At 49.3% G+C, this 20,000-nt stretch overlaps 1 protein-coding gene across 1 annotated transcript in view; it reads right to left on the bottom strand.

Moving 5' to 3' along the window:
- mpped1 (metallophosphoesterase domain containing 1) overlaps nt 1-19,695 on the bottom strand; it is a gene marked incomplete at both ends in the record, with an annotated part of 92,564 nt that extends 72,869 nt beyond the window's left edge. The window contains 2 exons of the mRNA XM_084330916.1: nt 2,891-3,072; nt 19,517-19,695. Coding sequence (XP_084187042.1) covers nt 2,891-3,072; nt 19,517-19,695 — 361 coding nt within the window. The remainder of the gene's footprint in view (nt 1-2,890; nt 3,073-19,516) is intronic.
- Nucleotides 19,696-20,000: the final 305 nt, after the last annotated feature.

Raw genomic sequence — 20,000 nt, 5'->3', positions numbered from 1 at the left:
TCCATACTACACTAGTACACGCATGAACTCGACACAACGCTACCCTGTTTCCAACGTTAGGTAGAGCCCATCCATACTACACCAGTACACGCATGAACTCGACACAACGCTACCCTGTTTCCAACGTTAGGTAGAGCCCATCCATACTACACCAGTACACGCATGAACTCGACACAACGCTACCCCGTTTCCAACGTCAGGTCGGGCCCATCCATACTACACTAGTACAAAACTAGAAAGGTGCGCTCAGTAGGTGGCAGTCACACATTTCTTCTCTCTCACTTTTTAAAACAAAGGGTTTTAAAAGTGTATTTATCTTCTCGTATAGTACCAGAGAGAAGCTGAGGAGAATCAACCAGCAACAAAAGCTAAATTTGTTAAAAAAAATAAAGAATTATAAAAGATTATTATTATTATTTTTATTTTTTTGGTATCGAAATGGTATCGAAGTATCGATACTTTTCAAGGTATCGTATCGAAGTCGAAATTCCAGTATTGTGACAACACTAATAGACTTACTACCATAGTGTCTTTATACCTGTATCACTGTACATATTAATACTATATCTATAGACTTACTACCATAGTGTCTTTATACCTGTATCACTGTACATATTAATACCTACCATTTCTATCCAAAATACTTGAAAATATTATCTCCAACCAGCTCCACACCCACCTTCAGAACAACTCCCTTTATGAACCCTTTCAATCAGGCTTCCGAACACACCATAGCACAGAATCTGCTCTTGTTAAAGTCACCAACGATATCCTGCTAAATTCAGATGCCGGTTTTCTCTCCATACTCATCCTCCTCGACCTCAGCGCTGCTTTTGACACCATTGATCACAACATCCTACTCTCCCGTTTAGAACACACAGTTGGCATCACAGGCTCAGCTCTCCACCTATTTCACTCCTATCTATCAGACAGACAGCAATTCACTACCATGGACAGTCATACCTCAACTTATTTCCCTGTTACATCTGGTGTCCCCCAAGGCTCAGTCCTTGGTCCCATACTCTTCTCCCTCTATATGTTACCCCTCTGCCACATTTTCAGAACACATGGTCTCCAATACCACTGCTACGCCGATGACACACAGTTATACATTACTCCCCTCCCGACACCACTGCTGCTACTATTGCCCTCTCCTCCTGCCTCTCTGAAATAAAAATCTGGATGAACCACAACCTTCTCCAACTCAATAGCACTAAAACTGAAATCCTTGTAATGGGCACACCTCACCTTCTCCGTAAAAACCCTGACTGCTCCATATCCATCAACAACCACTCTATCCTCCTCTCCCCCACAGTGAACAACTTGGGTGTTCTTTTTTACCCCAAACTAACATTCGAACCACACATCAACAACATCACCAAGACATGCTACTTTCACCTCAGGAACATTTCACGCATTAGACCACTACTGTCCCCCTCCGACACTGAAAAGCTGGTTCATGCCCTCATCTTCTCCTGTCTAGATTACTGTAATGCATTACTCATTGGCTCAATATCTAAATCCCTCCATAAACTTCAACTAGTCCAGAACACCTCAGCCCGCATCATCACCCTATATGGCGGCACCGTGGTGTAGTGGTTAACACTGTCGCCTCACAGCAAGAAGGTCCAGGGTTCGATTCCCGCTTGGGGACCAGGTTTCCATGATGCCAGGTACCCAGGTGGGGTATCTCCCGGGCCTTTCTGTGTGGAGTTTGCATGTTCTCCCCGTGCTCGCAAGGGTTTCCCCCCCCGATAAGATAAACCCAATGGAAAAACATGCACAACAACAGATCGCTAACGCTGTGGCGTCCTTGGCGAAGACGGGCAGGAGCACTTGGATGGTCCCCGGGCGTGGCTCAGGGCCACAGCCCTCGTCTGCTCACGGCGGCCCTTGGGGGGAAGGACGACGGGATGGGTTAAGCGCAGAGACGGATCGCGATCCTACAAAAAAACAATGCATGCGTGCGTGTTCCGGTGTGTGTGTGTGCTAACCGTGTGTGCTAACCGCTAACATTGAGGATACTTGCATGCCAATTAAAGACCTCTGAAAAGGTCCTGCATTATTATTATTATATTATTATCACCCGCTGCCCCAAATTCTCCCACATCACACCCGTCCTCTCCTCACTTCACTGGTATAGGATTGACTTTAAGATCTGTCTCCTCACTTACAAAGCCCTCCACTCCCTAGCACCTGCTTACATCTACAACCTCCTTCAACACTACACTTCCTCCCGCTCACTCCGCTCATCCAATTTAGCCACTCTGAGCACACCACACTACCGCCTTAAGTCCACAGAAAACAAATCATTCTCCTCCTCTGCTCCCCGACTCTGGAATCAACTTCCATTACACATCCTGAGCCGCTAGAGGTCGGCAAAGTGGCATCGCAAATCGTCCTCATGTGGGCCCTTGGATGTTAAGAGGTAAAAAAAAAATAAAAAAATTGTAGCCAAGAGTAAAGACCATATCCCTATCAAAACAGCAGTTGGGGACCTACATGCTTAACAGGTTAAGGCCATGCTCAAAACCCACCTTTTCGCCATAAACAATCCATGAGCTAGTTTTTGTATTGTAGTATGTCTGGTGTATTATGTCTGTCTGTTCTCTATCTGCTTGGTTGGACTGCATGTATTTTTTTATGTTTTCGTATTGTTCCTGTCTTTTTTGTTTCTCTTTCTCTCCCGGGATGCGCCCCGGGCCGATGTAATTATTGGTTGAAGGACGCAATATAAATAGATTTATCATATTATCTTATCATATCATGGGACCAGCCTCATCACAACACAAGCCAGTTCATCTCACATCCAGGAACCAAAAAAAGACAACATGCTTGTGACCTGATTTTTTTGATTATTCTGGGATTGTGACCCCGTAGGTTAACTGACCTAGCCAGTCGTTGAACTTCTTGACCTCGGAGGGCAGTCCCAGCTCCGTGAAGTCGCCGGCGTGCAGGAACACGTCTCCGTACGGCATCTGGATGGCGTCCGTGCGGGAGTGGGTGTCGGAGATGCACACGAAGCGGGTGCAGCCCGGAGGTTTCGGGGTGTCATGGGCTATCGGGTCCACCCTGAAGAACCAGGACAGAGAGGAGGAGGAGGAAGGAAGGAAGGAAGGAAGGAAGGAAGGAAGGAAGGAAGGAAGGAAGGAAGGAAGGAAGGAAGGAAGGAAGGAAGGAAGGAAGGAAGGAAGGAAGGAAGGAAGGAAGGAAGGAAGGAAGGAAGGAAGGAAGGAAGGAAGGAAGGAAGGATTGATTGATTGATTGATTGATTGATTGATTGATTGATTGATTGATTGATTGATTGATTGATTGATTGATTGATTGATTGATTGATTGATTGATTGATTGATTGATTGATTGATTGATTGATTGATTGATTGATTGATTGATTGATTGATTGATTGATTGATTGATTGATTGATTGATTGATTGATTGATTGATTGATTGATTGATTGATTGATTGATTGATTGATCGATCGATCGATCGATCGATCGATTGATTGATTGATTGATTGATTGATTGATTGATCGATCGATCGATCGATCGATTGATTGATTGATTGATTGATTGATTGATTGATTGATTGATTGAATTGATTGATTGATAATGTTATTAACAGATTGCAGAATGGGTACAATACAGTACGGCTCAATACACACAATTGTTAAGGGGATGCAGACCACAGAAAGACTTTCGTCTTGTGTACATCAGGGTCCCCCATTTTCAATTCATCATAACATATATGACATACATGACATACAGATAGACAGTACTGCTACATCTAGACATTTATGACATACCAGATTTACAAATACAGTACTTGTAACTGAGGGGTACAATTCCCTGACTGTATTGATAAGTATGGTATCATTAAACCACTACCGCTTTATGTACTTTAATTACTGGCCATACAGTACATGATATATGAATATGATGAACACTTCCCACATTGAATCGGTTCCACACAAAGGTATAATCAAGTATTTATTGCAGCAAAAGGTACATAATATACTTCTCTATTATACTTTGGATGCGCTTATAAGGCAAAGGAATATGCGTAGGCAAATCAATAATGAATGTCCATTCTCTGGTTACGCAGGAGGTAATTATACAACCTGAATCTTAGGGAATTATATCTATGGTACATCTATGGTAGTAATATATAGCGGGAGATACTGGAAGGGTCCCCCCGGTTGTAAGCCAGCAGGGGTAGAGGATCTGTCGGTAGTAGAGAGTCTGGTCAACGATGACTAAGGAGACTCCAAGTACAGGAGACGGTGCAATAGTCTCTTGATCCACAGACGAATACAGCTGTTCGCCGTAGACTGTAGCTCCACAGTGAAGAAAGCTAGCCGGCCTCAGGCTCTCTGAGGCGCCGACTCGACTTGGCTCCTCACAGGGTAAATCCCACACGTGTAGGCGTCGGCGATTCTCCGCTCCATAAATCACAGGACCAAAGCAAATATAATCCAGCCGCAAAGGGCTATGTAGTCGTCGGGTAGATTAATCCAGTGTACATGTCCACACGGTTCTCGTCTAGGTCTCCTCGGGTGAAAGCGCCATGAAAGCAGCCCAGCCTGGATAAGCACTCTAGCTGATACGAGGAAGCGTTGGTGATGCTGGTCACTGTAGAACTTTAGCCGCACGATACACTATACACAAATAGACTATTACTGACTTAATAGAAATATGTCGCACTCGACGGTATAGCGCCAAACTCTGACAATTCAGTTATTAATTCGCACGCGGTCTCAATGCTCTATTTTGGGGCCAAACAGGCCATACTTCACCGCACGTTGTATCGTGGGTGAGGCTTCAACTTATTGGGTAACTCGAACTGAACTACTTCTGTATTCACCTGCGCCATATTTATATGCACGGCGAACAATCTAGTGCCAATCTCATTTCTGTCTCGTATCCCTGGGCAAGGCCGGGCATGTACAGACATGTCTTGTCGGTGGCCTTGAACCTGACTCTGGAGGCATGGCTCTGGCGCCTGTGGACCGCTGTCCAATAGGAGAATGAAATATTATGGTCTGTACTAGGCTAAAGGGACATTCCGTGTATATGTACAATGAATATACAAGGGATATCAAACGATATACAAATACTATGCAATATATATCAATCAATAAATATATATATTCGGTTTAATCTGATCCTTTGTAACAGCCGTCTCCTAATTAGTCCCACCTAATTAGCTAAGCAGAGACAGATTAACCGCACTGTCCACTACTCAATGTCTGTTGTGAGGGGTCGGGCAGTTCACAAAGTCATGGGTCATGGTCATCATCGATAGTATCGGGGAGCCTTGGCAGTTCTATTAGCCTCGCCACGGGTCGGGTGTAGATCCGTCCTTGGACGAGCACTTCGGCTGCTCGGACCTTTCCGTCGGCACCGGTGATCACTTTGCTTACGCGGCCAGCCGGCCACATAGCTCGGGGTAGTGACTGGTCGATAATCATGACGACTGTTCCTTCTGTCAAATTGTCTCTCTCTTTCACCCATTTCTGGCGGGTCTGTAGAGACGGTAGATAGTGGAGTAGGAAGCTGTTCCAAAACTTGTCAGCCAATACTTGACTGTACCTCCACATTCTTCGGCCGTTCGCTTCTTCAGGCCTGTACATTGTCTGTGGTAGCGCGGGGTCCAGCCGCACCATCAAGAGTGTGTTGGGGGTGACTGGGTCGACATCTGCTACATCACTTGAGACGTAACCGAGGGGCTTTGAGTTCAATACTCCCTCGATCTCCGTGAGGACTGTCATTAGGACTTCTTCCGCCACGGTCTGGGCCCCAAGCACGGCGTACAGGGCTGTCTTTATTGAACGTACTTCTCGTTCCCAAGTTCCACCGAAGTGAGGTGCGTTCAGGGGATTAAACTGGAAGTCAATCTGGGATGGAGCGAGGTGGGTCTTAAGTTCTGGGCCCATAGCTTGGAAGCTCTCTCTCAGCTCTCTTTCTCCGCCTTTGAAGTTTGTCCCGTGATCAGACAATAATATAGACGGTTTGCCTTTCCGCGATGTGAATCTTCGGAAGGCCATAAGGAATGAGTCTGTGCTCATGGTTGGAAGGAGTTCTATATGCATCGCTCGGGTGGTCATGCATTTGAATACAATACCCCACCGCTTCTCGGTTCCTCTTCCTTTCTTTATATACAGCGGGCCGAAACAGTCCATACCGGTGGAGTGAAAAGGCTTGTCGCCGAGTCGGAGGCGACAGGGAGGTAGGTCAGCCATCCGGGGTATACTGGGCTGCGCTTGCCACTTACGACAGTCTAGACAGGTTCGCTGGAAGCGCCGCACTGCTTCTCTCCCTTGCAGTATCCAATAACGACGTCTGATCTCCGCGAAGACTCTCTCTGCCCCGGCGTGATGCACATCCTCGTCGTATTTCTTTATGATCAGCTCTGTGACCTTGTGTCGGCTGTTTAAGACTATCGGGTACTTGACGTCATCCGGTAAGTCTGGAGCTCTCCGCAGACGACCACCCACTCTGATGAGACCATGGGCGTCGCTCTCGGGGGCTAGGTGGAGCAGTCTGCTGTCTGATGGGACGGGCTTTGCTCCCTGTAGACAGTCTAGCTCATCGGGGAACGAGTCTCTCTGGGCTCGTTGTAGTAGAAGAAGTTCTGCTTCTTCGTAGTCAGCTGCTGTAATGTCAGTAGTGAGCTGAACCTCTGGGTGGTGCCACAGGAATGTCTTTAGCTGCGCACTCTCTAGGGTGAGGCAATCGTCTATGTCGGGGTCTGTGGAGACGAGTGTGTTCAATCCACAGAACATAGATTTCTTGTTTTCGGCCTCCTCTTTACTCGCTTCCCGTGGGGTGGGTGTAGGCCACTCTTCTTCCGGGAGCTTGAGGAACTCTGGCCCGTCACTGTATAGGTTGTGACGGGTGAGGTCATCCAGGGACATTCCCCGGGTGATGATGTCAGCTGGGTTGTGTTTTGTGTCCACATACCTCCAGCTTGCTACTTCTGTTAAATCTTGAATCTCTGTGACTCTGACTCCCACGAAGACCTTGTATCTGCACGAATCAGACCGGATCCATGTGAGTACTGTCGTGGAGTCTGACCACAAGATTGTTCTTTGCACCGGAATGGTGAGTTCACGTTGGATTAACGTGGCGAGTTGCGCTCCTGCTAGGGCTGCGCAGAGCTCTAGACGCGGGATAGATTGTTGCTTTCGTGGGGCTATTCTTGAGCGAGCCAGGATGAAAGCAGTATGTATTTCTCCTCCCTCCTCTCGGGCACGCAAGTAGGCCACCGAACCGTAGGCTACTTCGGAGGCGTCGCTGAAGACGTGCAGGTCCATCTGGCACGTCTCCGGCCTCACTGTGGGTGGGAAGTAGCTGCGGCGTATGTTGACACCTGGGAGTGAGCTGAGTTCCGTCTCCCACTCTCTCCATGTGGATGCAAGGTGTTCGGGTATGGGGTCGTCCCAGCCCTGGTCCTTGTCCCATAACGCTCTTACAATCATCTTTGCCCTGGTGGTGTAAGGTAGAATACATCCCAACGGGTCATATTGTCTGGCGAGTGTTCTGTATACACTCCGTCTGGTGGTCGGTAGTGCAGTCGACCTTCCCTGCTCCTTGGTCAGGGGTGTGTGTTTATAATGGAGCGAGTCTGTTTTGAAGCGCCAGACTAGTCCTAATGTCATTTCTTGGGCTTCTCCTGGGATGGTCGCCATCCAGGTCTCGCTGCTTGCTGCCTTGTCCTCGGGGGAGAGGCTGCGCAATACTTGCGGGTCGCTGCTGGCCCACTGCCTGAGATCAAAGCCGCCTTTGATCAGGGAGGCGCGGAGCAGCGCACGACGTCGCCAGTCAGTTTTCTTTATGTGTCCCGCTGTGATTCGCTTGTTAATCTCAGCGCGGTACACCGTCTCTTGAGCGGGGTCTCTGGCTAGGCGCCGCTCTGTGTTCAATAGATACCGCTTCGTCTCTTCTTTTGGGGCGTGGAAGGTAGGCATACCCTCTCGCCTCAGGAGTGGAGTTGCGTATCTCATCACTCCGTTGACTTTGACTCTCTTTGTCCCTTGCTCGAGGAGGGCTATAGCGTAAATGTCTTCCTTGGAACGAATGTCTTTCTTTTCGTTCTTAAAGGGCATTGTCTCTAGTGTCCATAGCCTCTCGACATGCTGTAGGAGGGTGGTGTCTTCTTCTGTCACTCTGGAGTGGAGGCAGTTAGTGGCTGCTGTTCGGTTAAGAGACTTAGCGAGGGGGCCTTGTAATGTCCATCCTAGGCGGGTCTCGACTGCTGCAGGAAAGCCTCTGGGCCCTGTGCGGACCCGGTCAATCGGGACGATGAGGTCTGCATGGTCGGAGCCTATCAGCAGGGTCGGGGTGGCACCGTCTATGAGCGGTATAGGTAGTTGACGCAGGTGCACATATTTATCCATCAGCTTGGCGATGGGGTAGGTGTACTGCGACAGGCCTATTTCTTGGCTGGTGAAAGCGTTAGTAATCCTATACCGTCTCTCTGGCTGCCCGCTTGCTGCGATAGTGAAGGAGACATTCTCGCCCTTTATCGTCTTTAGATCTCTTCTTATTGTCCGAATCGTCATCTGGTTTTCGCTCCCCCGCAGCCCCAGCTGGGCCGCAGCGGACGCGAGGAGAAGGGTCTTCTCTGACCCGTCGTCAAGGACGGCGTAAGTGTCCATGACCTTGTCTTGGTAACTCAGTGTTACGCGGACCACCTTTAAGAGCACCCGGGCGCCCCCGCTGCTGGCGGGGTCAATGTACATAACACTTGCCTTTGTGCTGCTTGAGGGTGCAGGCTTTCTTCTGTTACTGTCGTGTAGGACATCTAGGTGGGCTCCGTCACACCGACTACACCTCTTCTTTAAGCGGCAATCGGCTGCCATGTGACTGCGCGCACATCGGTAACAGCGTCGGTTGGACTTTATCCATTGACTCACCTCGTCGGCGGTCATCTTCTTGAATGTGTCACATTGTGACAACCAGTGTTCCTTTTCGCAGTACGGGCACACCATCTTCCACTTCTCTTTCATCGAGGGGGTACTGTGGTTCTTGCTGCTCGGTACTGATTCTGATTGGTGCATGACGGTCACCAATCTGCGGCCATCGTTTGCTCTCCTAGGTCCCTCTCTGGAGCTTGGGGTGCTCCGCATGAACGTATCCAACCGTAGGCTGTTGACTTCTCTCGCCAGGAAGTCGGCTAGGTCTAGGAGGGATGGCTCGGGACCGTTAGGATCACGGTGGTCTCTTTGCCGCCTGAAGCGCTCTTGTCGGGCGGGCGGAAGCTTCTCTAAAATCCTCTCGACATTAGAGTTTGCGTACAGTTCGTGCATACCCTTTTCTCTTTGCGCCCCCAGCATCCCTACCAGGGATTGTACCTTGATAGACAGGTCATCTAGTGAGCGATTGTCTGTGGCTGGGGGTAGGCGGTCAATATGCCTTATCTCTTGTATTACGTAGTCCCATATGCGTCCATATCTTTGGTCGAGTGCTGCTAAAGCCGCTGTGTATGGGGTAGTAGAGGTGGCATAGGCCAGCGCTATATTGTGCGCTCGGGGCACCTTGAGGTGCTTCAGTAGGATAGCATACTTGTACGGTTCATCAGCTACATCGGACATCATTGTCTCTAAGCACATTCGTAGCTCCGTGTACTGTGCTCTGTTCTCGTGGGTGAAGTCTGGAAACGTCGGTGTGCCAATGTATGATGCCATGGATGGCTGGCACATCGGTGAGCGTTGGAAGAGAGGCCTCCTAGGCGAGTCTCCTCTTACGCCTCTTGGTGGGCTGGTACCTGCTGGGTACCATGGCCCGCGTATCCAGGTGCTGTTCCTCGGGGCTGGTCGTGCGTCAAGCTCACCCGTGAATTGAGTCGGGGGTCTGTAGCGCAGAGCCGCGGGGGTAGAGCCTGGGCTGTACTGGACCTCCTGGTCCTGTGGAGTACTGTGCTGCTGTCGGGCTTGACTCTCCTCCTCTCCCTCTTCTTCTTCCTCTGGCAGGTCCTCTAGATCCTGTAGTCGTCTATTTAGCCTCTTCGCGGTGTAGACCGTTTCTTCCTTGTAGCTGGGTCTCACTTGGACCGGTCGGGGAAGGGGTTTGGAGGGGGGTATAGGCTCTCTCTGGTGGTCGGGCTCAGGGTCGCTTGATCGGGTAGGGGAGGGTGCCCTTGACCCTTGTCTTGACGAGGCCCTGGAACCCCGTGCGGAGGGAGGGGGTGTTGCCCTGGTGATCAGCTGCTCCATTATCTGCGCTTGTAATCGGTCGCGCTCGGCTTCGCGCTTGGTGAGAGCGAGGTCGCGCTCTGCTTCTCTTTGGGCACCGGCAGCGGCGCGCTGGGCTTCGGCGGCGGCGCGCTGGGCTTCGGCCCGGTCCCTTACCATATTCTCTTCCGTCTGAAGGCGTCTAATCTCTAGACGTATACGATCTTCGTCGCTCCGTTGCTGCGCCTGAAGGCGTTCTCTTTCCATGGAAGAATGTTCGCGCTCACTAAGCGTCTGTGCTTGGAGTCGATCGCGCTCTGTTGAGGCTGCTAGGCTGGCGAGGAATGCCTGTGCCAGCATCTTGTCCGCCTCGCTGGGGGAAGACGCTGGTTGAGGTGATCCGCTCCTGGCAGTACTCGTTGGAGATCTGTTCTCCTGTGGCGAGTCCTGGAGATCCATCTCCGGGGTGCTCTCCTCTTCTTGTAGCGGGTAGAGTTCCATCCCTGGAGAGCTGTCTTTATCCTGGAGCTCTCCGGGGACTACTTCTTCGGTCTTGGCGGGGGGTAAAGTCATGTCGGGTCCCTCCTGGTCCCTACCGTGAGCTTGGTCAGTTACGTTAGAACCCACTAGGGCCTCTATTGGCGGGGTAGCCTGGTCGATAGGGTCGGACATAATTTTACTATCTACTTTTTCCGCGTTTACCGTCTGTAGAAAGCTAGGTAGTATATTGGCAACGTAATCCTCTAAGTACTGAGGTGTCTGCCGTCTACGCTGCGGGCGATCTACTTTAGGAGAACCGTTTTGTGGAGTGTTCATCATAGGCCATGTCAATATTAATACCACTATATTAATATTACACTAGTTACCCTCCGGCTCGAAGGACCAATTGTAACTGAGGGGTACAATTCCCTGACTGTATTGATAAGTATGGTATCATTAAACCACTACCGCTTTATGTACTTTAATTACTGGCCATACAGTACATGATATATGAATATGATGAACACTTCCCACATTGAATCGGTTCCACACAAAGGTATAATCAAGTATTTATTGCAGCAAAAGGTACATGATATACTTCTCTATTATACTTTGGATGCGCTTATAAGGCAAAGGAATATGCGTAGGCAAATCAATAATGAATGTCCATTCTCTGGTTACGCAGGAGGTAATTATACAACCTGAATCTTAGGGAATTATATCTATGGTACACTAGTAATATATAGCGGGAGATACTGGAAGGGTCCCCCCGGTTGTAAGCCAGCAGGGGTAGAGGATCTGTCGGTAGTAGAGAGTCTGGTCAACGATGACTAAGGAGACTCCAAGTACAGGAGACGGTGCAATAGTCTCTTGATCCACAGACGAATACAGCTGTTCTCCGTAGACTGTAGCTCCACAGTGAAGAAAGCTAGCCGGCCTCAGGCTCTCTGAGGCGCCGACTCGACTTGGCTCCTCACAGGGTAAATCCCACACGTGTAGGCGTCGGCGATTCTCCGCTCCATAAATCACAGGACCAAAGCAAATATAATCCAGCCGCAAAGGGCTATGTAGTCGTCGGGTAGATTAATCCAGTGTACATGTCCACACGGTTCTCGTCTAGGTCTCCTCGGGTGAAAGCGCCATGAAAGCAGCCCAGCCTGGATAAGCACTCTAGCTGATACGAGGAAGCGTTGGTGATGCTGGTCACTGTAGAACTTTAGCCGCACGATACACTATACACAAATAGACTATTACTGACTTAATAGAAATATGTCGCACTCGACGGTATAGCGCCAAACTCTGACAATTCAGTTATTAATTCGCACACGGTCTCAATGCTCTATTTTGGGGCCAAACAGGCCATACTTCACCGCACGTTGTATCGTGGGTGAGGCTTCAACTTATTGGGTAACTCGAACTGAACTACTTCTGTATTCACCTGCGCCATATTTATATGCACGGCGAACAATCTAGTGCCAATCTCATTTCTGTCTCGTATCCCTGGGCAAGGCCGGGCATGTACAGACATGTCTTGTCGGTGGCCTTGAACCTGACTCTGGAGGCATGGCTCTGGCGCCTGTGGACCGCTGTCCAATAGGAGAATGAAATATTATGGTCTGTACTAGGCTAAAGGGACATTCCGTGTATATGTACAAGGAATATACAAGGGATATCAAACGATATACAAATACTATGCAATATATATCAATCAATAAATATATATATTCGGTTTAATCTGATCCTTTGTAACAGTACTGTTTATGTGTACAAAAAGAGTCTAAAAAGAGAGTATATACATTTGAGGGGGAAGAAACTGTACATTGGAGGTGGTTGGGTAGGTGGGGTGGGGGGGGAAACTGTACATTGGAGGGGGTTGGGTAGGTGGGGTGGGGGGGGCTGTACATTGGAGGGGGTTGGGTAGGTGGGGTGGGGGGGGGAACTGTACATTGGATTGGGTTGGGTTTGGACATTTACAGTGGCCAGTTTCGAATTGCAGCCTCCCGTAGGTGCTCTTTGAGAGTGGTTTAAAAGTGGGTAGTGATTCACATTCCTTTACAGCTGTGGGTAGGGCGTTCCACATTGATGTGGCATAATTGCAAAACGTGTTTAGTCCCTTGTTTGAGCCGAATCTGGTTTTAACATGATTTGTGGAGCTCCCTCTGGTGTTGTGATCGTGGTATTCACTGACCTTTAGGAAGTATTTTGACATGTACATGGGTACCTTAGTGGTGTAGTGCATCTTGTAGACCAGGCCCATTGCACGTTGCTGTACTCTGTCGTCTACTCTAAGCCATCCTAGGTAGTCAAAGTGGGCAGGGGTGAGGTGGGTTCTAGGAGTAAGGTCAAGCAGTAGTCTGACCAGTTTGTTTTGTGATGTTTGTCATTTTGTTTTTAGCGCCTTTGAGGTGCTTTGGTACCATGAGGTGCAAGCATAGGGTATTGCACGGGTATTGCACTACCTCCCCTGCAGGTTCTATACAACAAGAGGTGCAAATCCAGAGCCTGCAGAATAATGAAAGACCCCCACCACCCCAATAACAGCCTGTTTCAGCTGCTGAGGTCAGGCAGACGCCTGCGAACCCCAGCTACTAGGACAGAGAGGCTTAGGCTCAGCTTCTTCCCCCAGGCCATCAGAGTCTTGAACAATGAACATTGAGTACCACAGAACACTGAACTATCCACACATAAGCACACATGAGCACACACACGACACGCACGCTGTGCACGCTCACACACTAGCAGCCACTTTAACACTTTAACATGAGCGGGCACACACTCATGCCGCACACACCCACACTTATTGCCAAAAGGAAAGGCCACTTTAAATTAGTATTAGCAACAGTAACAGTGTATTGCACTACCAAAGCTACCTAGCATGTCCTATATGCTCTGTAAATAACTATGTACAAATACCGAGATGTCACACCATGTTACCTGTTACCTGTTACCTGTTATTGCACAATGTTTTTTGTATTGGATTCTATTATATGTTGTACCACTGTATTGCAAGACCACCCGCATTTCATTGTATACTCGTATGCCGTGACAAATAAAACTCTTGACTTGACTCTTGACTTGACATAGTCGTAGTACCCTTGAAGGTTAGAAGGTTACCTTTTCTGTCAGCCACTGAACTTTGCACTCTGTCCAGTGTTTATTACGTTATTTCACTGCTGAGTTTTCAAAGTCAGCGTCTCAGATCCCACTGTTTTAGGATTTTGGTTCAGAATAAACTCAGTATTGGAGTTTGTAAACTTGTCTTGTTAAATAGAAGTCCTCTGACTGAACCTGATAAACAGGACTGAGAGACAGACAGAAGAAAACCCGTCTCTCTCTCTCTCTCGGAGGAGAGCGAGCAGCGTATGCGTAGTTTGAATTAATATCCAGCACATAATCATCATCCCAACTGTGCGCAAAGAGATCCTCCAGTAACACGGAGGGGGAGGGGGAGGGGGGGAGAGGGGGGGAGGGGAGACAACAAAAGCACAGTAGTGAATAGTATAGAAGGAGAAAAATAATAAAAAAACAAGAGATAGAGAAAGAGTTAAGTCCTGTGGGATTCCCAGTGTGTGTGTGTGGTGGGGGGGGGGGGCGTGTGTGTGTGTGTGTGTGTGTGGGGGGGGGTCTCCAGGGGGAGAGGGGAGCTGGTGAATAACAGTGGCCCACTTTAGTGGGCTCTCCTCCAGGTACCCAGCCCCCCCCCCCCCCCCCACAGAGAGAGAGAGAGAGAGAGAGAGAGAGAGAGAGAGAGAGAGAGAGAGAGAGAGAGAGAAAGTTGAAGACAGATATAGTATGTATAGTACTACAGATATATACAGCATGTATAGTATATATCAGGGGTAGGCAACCCTAGGCACGCGTGCCCGCATAGTCACACGGGGGCATTTTCATTGGCACAGGGGGCAGCAAAACATTTTAAAATAATTATCTTTTTTTTTTTTTTTTTTTTTTTTTTTTTTTTACTTCGCTTTGAAATATTATAGTGAAATATTTTGCACTGTTGTCGCTTTTATCTTGTTGAAATCCTCCCACAGGTTCTTTTTTGTAAGTCGACTGTTTTGCACACCCCTATGACAGCTATACAGCTGTTCCCATGGTGCTCAGCTGTCAGCAGTCAGCTGGCCTCCCGCGCCCGCGCGCAGTTCCCAGGTAATCACACAGTGCTGCGGTTGCATTCTGTATGTGCCGTCTTTCATGATGGCAACCCCCGCTAAGAAAGTTAAAGCAAAGGAAATTCGGGCATTCCAGCCCTCGTGGACAGACAACTACGGGTTTGTGTGTCAGAAGGACCGTGCTGTGTGTACTTTATGTTTAGAAAATGTAATTTGCAGAACGTCAGGTGTGAAACGCCATTTTGAGACGAAGCATCAAAAAAGTTAAGGCAGAATCGATTAAACATGCCGTGGCCAGGTATGGAAAGCAAGCCAGCACCCTCAAAGTGTTCACGACTGCTAAAAAACACGCAACTGGGGGGGCTCCAGTAGCTCACCGCATATCTCGGCGCTATTTCTGCGTCGGGGAAAACCGTGCTGCGTCACGGATCTGGTGGACTCGAGTTCGATTCCCGGACCCGCCGTCATTTGCCAGAATGTCTTCCCCTGATCTATATCCCGTTTCACCCTGTATCTGTCGGTCATGCTTGACCAGAAAAGCGATAAACACTAAAAAATTAAGTAAAAAAAAAAAAAAAACACGCAACTGAAGCAAGCTATCGCATTGCTCATTGCATTGCGAAATGTGGAAAGCCATTCACTGATGGCGAGTATATCAAGGAGGCTTTTCTCTGTAGCTCAGATGTTTTGTTTGAAGGCTTGCCAAATAAAGAGACAATCAAATCAAGGATAAAAGATATCCCCATGTCAGCTTGACGTGTCGAGCGACGCATCAACGAAATGTCAGAAAATATCAGAGAACAGCAAACAGCTGGATTAAAATATGCTCCGGTGTGCAGCTTAAAGTGACCAACTACAGCCCCCAGATAACGGAGCTCAGTAAAGCAAAACTGTTTGTCTGCATTGCACCCCCACCCCAACTCAGATTTAGGGTTGATACAACCATCATAATAATATTGTTAATAATAACAATAACAATAATGATGTAATAATGTAAAAATTATCATTCAAAATACCTGATTATGAGAAAAAAATATTACGATGCATGGAATATTGTTGATATGGCACAGGCACACTAGTTACAACTATATTTCAAACTGGCACTTCATGTCAAAAAGGTTGCTGACCCCTGGTATATATCTAGTATGATGTGTATGAGTATATAGTATGAGTATATAGTATGAAGCCATCAACACCGGATCACATCATCCCATCTGATTCCTTCTCTGTCTTCCAGGCTGAACGAACAGAAGAGTCGTGGAGGGGTCTGCTTCCTGACGAACAACGGCTGGTGCAGTCCCAAGGAGGTGAAGATAATTTCCCGCTCCTGTTCGCCGGACCTTGAACATTTATCCATCTTTTGTCGCCCGTTTTATCTCCCCCGGGAATTCACAGCCATAATAACAACAGCAGTATACATTCCACCGCAAGCCGATACTGCCAGAGCTCTGGCCGACTTACAGGACTATTTGAACCAGCACCAAAACAAACACCCAGACGCGGCTATGATCGTAGCCGGCAATTTCAACAAGGCTAATTTAAAAAAAGTTATGCCAAACTTTTACCAACATATCACATGCACCACTAGGGGGGCAAATATGTTGGATCACTGCTACACCCCTTTCAAACAGGGCTATAAGGCGGTAACAGCTCCTCCGCTAGGTAAATCCGACCACGACGCCATCTTTATTTTGCCCGGCTACAAACAAAGAGCCTGTGAGGCTGTTGTGTGGCGAGAGGTGAAGCAGTGGTCCGAGAGCTCAGAGGCCACGCTACAAGACGCACTGGAGGACGTCGACTGGGGCATGCTCCGGTCGAGCTCCAGTGACGTCAGTGAATATGCTGATGTTGTTGTTAGCTTTATAGCAACGTTAGCTGACGGTATTGTCCCCACGAAGAAGGTGCAGGTTTTCCACCGAGTGGCCCTGAATGCTCGTACCGCTGCTTACAACTCGGGCCGAGCATCGGGAAGTATGGAAGAGTACAAGGTAGCAGCTTATATGCTACGCAAAGAGGTTCGGGCTGCAAAACGGCGATATGCGAACAAGATGGAGACACAGATGGCACAGAACGACACACACCTCTGTGGTCATGAAATGCTTTGAGAGGCTGGTCAAGGACCACATCTGTGCCTCTCTCCCTAGTAACATGGACCCACTGCAGTTCGCATATAGGACAAACAGGTCCACTGACGATGCGGTCTCCCAAGTACTACACAACACACTATCTCACCTTGACAGACAGAAGGGGGGCTATATGAGATTATTCATTGACTATAGTTCAGCGTTCAACACCATAGTCCCCACCAGACTGGTGGACAAGCTGATCGAGCTGGGTCTGAGCTCCGCCATGATCTGGGTCTGAGTGAAAGGCCTAAGGCGGTCAGGGTGGGGGGTCAGACCTCCAACACCATCACCCTGAGTATCGGGTCCCCCCAGGGCTGTGTTCTGAGCCCCCTGCTGTATTCACCCTACACACATGACTGTGTGGCCAGGTTCAGCTCCAATTCCATAGTGAAGTTTGCGGACGACACAGTGGTGGTGGGGCTGATCTCTAACAACGACGAGAAGGCCTATCGGGAGGAGGTTGATGAACTGGCATGCTGGTGCCGGGACAACTGCCTACTCCTGAACATTGGTAAAACCAAAGAGCTGATCGTGGATTTTAGGAGAATACAGCAGGGGACACACACGCCGCTGTATCTAACCAGGAACCTCTGGATTGCCAGACGACTGCTCTACCTCCCAAGCCACTGTCGCCCCCTAATTAATGATGTGGAGTTAGTCTGGAAATCATTCTATTGTAGTGGGTTCTATAGAGACATAATTCACCATGGTATTGTTTTGATGTGTTGATGGGGCACTGTCACTTTAAGGAGGTTGGTTTTGGGGTTGGGCTGAGAGGAGACGCCCTGTGGGGTTTCATTGATAAATGTTTGATTACGACGAGCTGTCAGAAGCTAGCACGGCAAAGTTCTGACAACTGTCACTTGTGCTACTGCGAAATAAATGACACACGGCTTTGTGTTGTCAACTGATAGAAATTGTGCGTTTCTCCTTTCCGACGATTTCTACATTGGTGACCCTGATATTAGTTTTGAAGACGCTTCCGCGGCAAGTTCTGGGAGTCGTCATCCTCGGCATGGTTGGCACAGTTCGAGCTGCGGGACATTACAGCGGATACCACGAAATATTACTATGTGGTGTCAGCCCTGGGAAGTTAGACAGCCAGCAGAGTGGTGAGCCTCCTCAAGAACCCTCCGACTCGGGATAAATATCGCACGATCAAGTTTCATCTATTAAAGACATTCAAACTTTCCGATACCGAGTGGGCCAGCCGGTTGTTTTCTTTGCAAGGGCTCGGTGATAGCAAGCCATCGGAGCTCATGGATTTATTGGGGGAGCATTTCATGCAACTTTTCCTGCGGCAGCTGCCATCTCCGGTTCGGGCCGCTCTGGCCAACACCACTATTATAGACGATTGCCGTGCTCTGGCCAAGGAGGCTGATAAGTTTTTCTTGGCTGGTCAACAGCACTGTGCAGCGGCAGTTTTCCCAACCGCCGGGAGACTGGAATATCACCGCCGCAGCGACAGCCCCTCGCCAGCAGCGTGACGCGGGACTGTGTTTTTATCATGCACAGTTTGGACCTAAAGCCAAGCAGTGCCGCCCGCCGTGCAGCTTCAGCGGGCCGGGAAACGCCTGGGCCGGCGCTCGCTAGTGGCCATGAGCGTCGGTCGGGCTGGCAGGCTACTGTTTGTCCAGGACGCCTGTATGCTTTCCCCAACGCAGTTGTGTTTCCGCGTCTCTGATTGGCCCGCACGTTTCTGGTCATGTGACATGTGCGCCAATCGTGGGGCCGCAAGTTTCTACACTGGTTAAGCTTAGGCGCTCTTTCGAAGTAGGTTAAGGTTAGAGTTTGTCTTAGAGCATGGCGATAGAACGCCAGGTAGTTTGCAGGCTGTTAGACCCGGAAATAGGCGCAGGACTTGCTGTCCCACGATTGGCGCACATGTCACATGACCTGGCCAATCAGAGCGCAAAACGGGAACGCGGAAAACACAACTGCGTTGGGGAAAGCATACACGTGTCCAGGACACCATCTCCGGGCGCAACCAATGTAATAAAAAAAAGTCAACCAACGAACTCTATTCTTGTACCGGATCTCCTCTCTGGTAAACAAGAATACCCTGAAGACTCTGGCAGGAGCACTCATTCAAGGGTACTATGACTATGCTTGCACCTCATGGTACCAAAGCACCTCAAAGGCGCTAAAAACAAGATTACAACATCACAAAACAAACTGGTCAGACTACTGCTTGACCTTACTCCTAGAACCCACTCACCCCTGCAGTGCACACTTTGACAACCTAGGATGGCTTAGAGTAGACGACAGAGTACAGCAACTTGCAATGGGCCTGGTCTAACAAGATACACTATACGACTAAGGTACCCATGTACATGGCAAAATACTTCCCAAGGTCAGTGAATTCCACGACCACAAATCATGTTAAATGGTGTGGATGTGTATGAGGGGTTGATGTGTATGAGAGGGGTACTCACATGTGCACGTGTATGAGGGGTACTCACATGTGCACGTGTATGAGGGGTACTCACATGTGCACGTGTATGAGGGTACTCACATGTGCACGCGTGTATGGGGGTACTCACATGTGCACGTGTATGAGGGGTACTCACATGTGCACGTGTATGAGGGGTACTCACATGTGCACGTGTATGAGGGGTACTCACATGTGCACGTGTGGGGGCTGGAAGCGTCCCTGGTTGATGTTGTAGAAGGTGAACGCCTGGGTGGGGTTGGTGCTGTACTCATCCACCTCCACCGCCGGCCGGCCGCTCCGCGGGGCCTGAGACTGGGCCTGGGTCTGCTGCCTCCGCGCCGCCATGATCTCAGACAGGGTGAAGGCCATGCTGCTGGAGGGGGGGGGAGGGGAGAGAGGCTACGTGAGGGGGGAGAGAGGCTACGTGAGGGGGGAGAGAGGCTACGTGAGGGGGGAGAGAGGCTGGAGGCTACGTGAGGGGGGAGAGAGGCTACGTAAGGGGGGAGAGAGACTGGAGGCTATGTGAGGGGGAGAGAGGCTACGTGAGGGGGGAGAGAGGCTACGTAAGGGGGGAGAGAAGCTGGAGGCTACGTGAGGGGGGAGAGAGACTGGAGGCTATGTGAGGGGGAGAGAGGCTTCGTGAGGGGGGAGAGAGGCTTCGTGGGGGGAGAGAG

This window comes from Notolepis coatsorum (assembly GCF_963971535.1).
Source record: "Notolepis coatsorum genome assembly, chromosome: 15".
In the NCBI taxonomy this organism is placed as follows: Eukaryota; Metazoa; Chordata; class Actinopteri; order Aulopiformes; family Paralepididae; genus Notolepis; species Notolepis coatsorum.
This window is presented reverse-complemented; position numbering and strand designations above follow the sequence as displayed.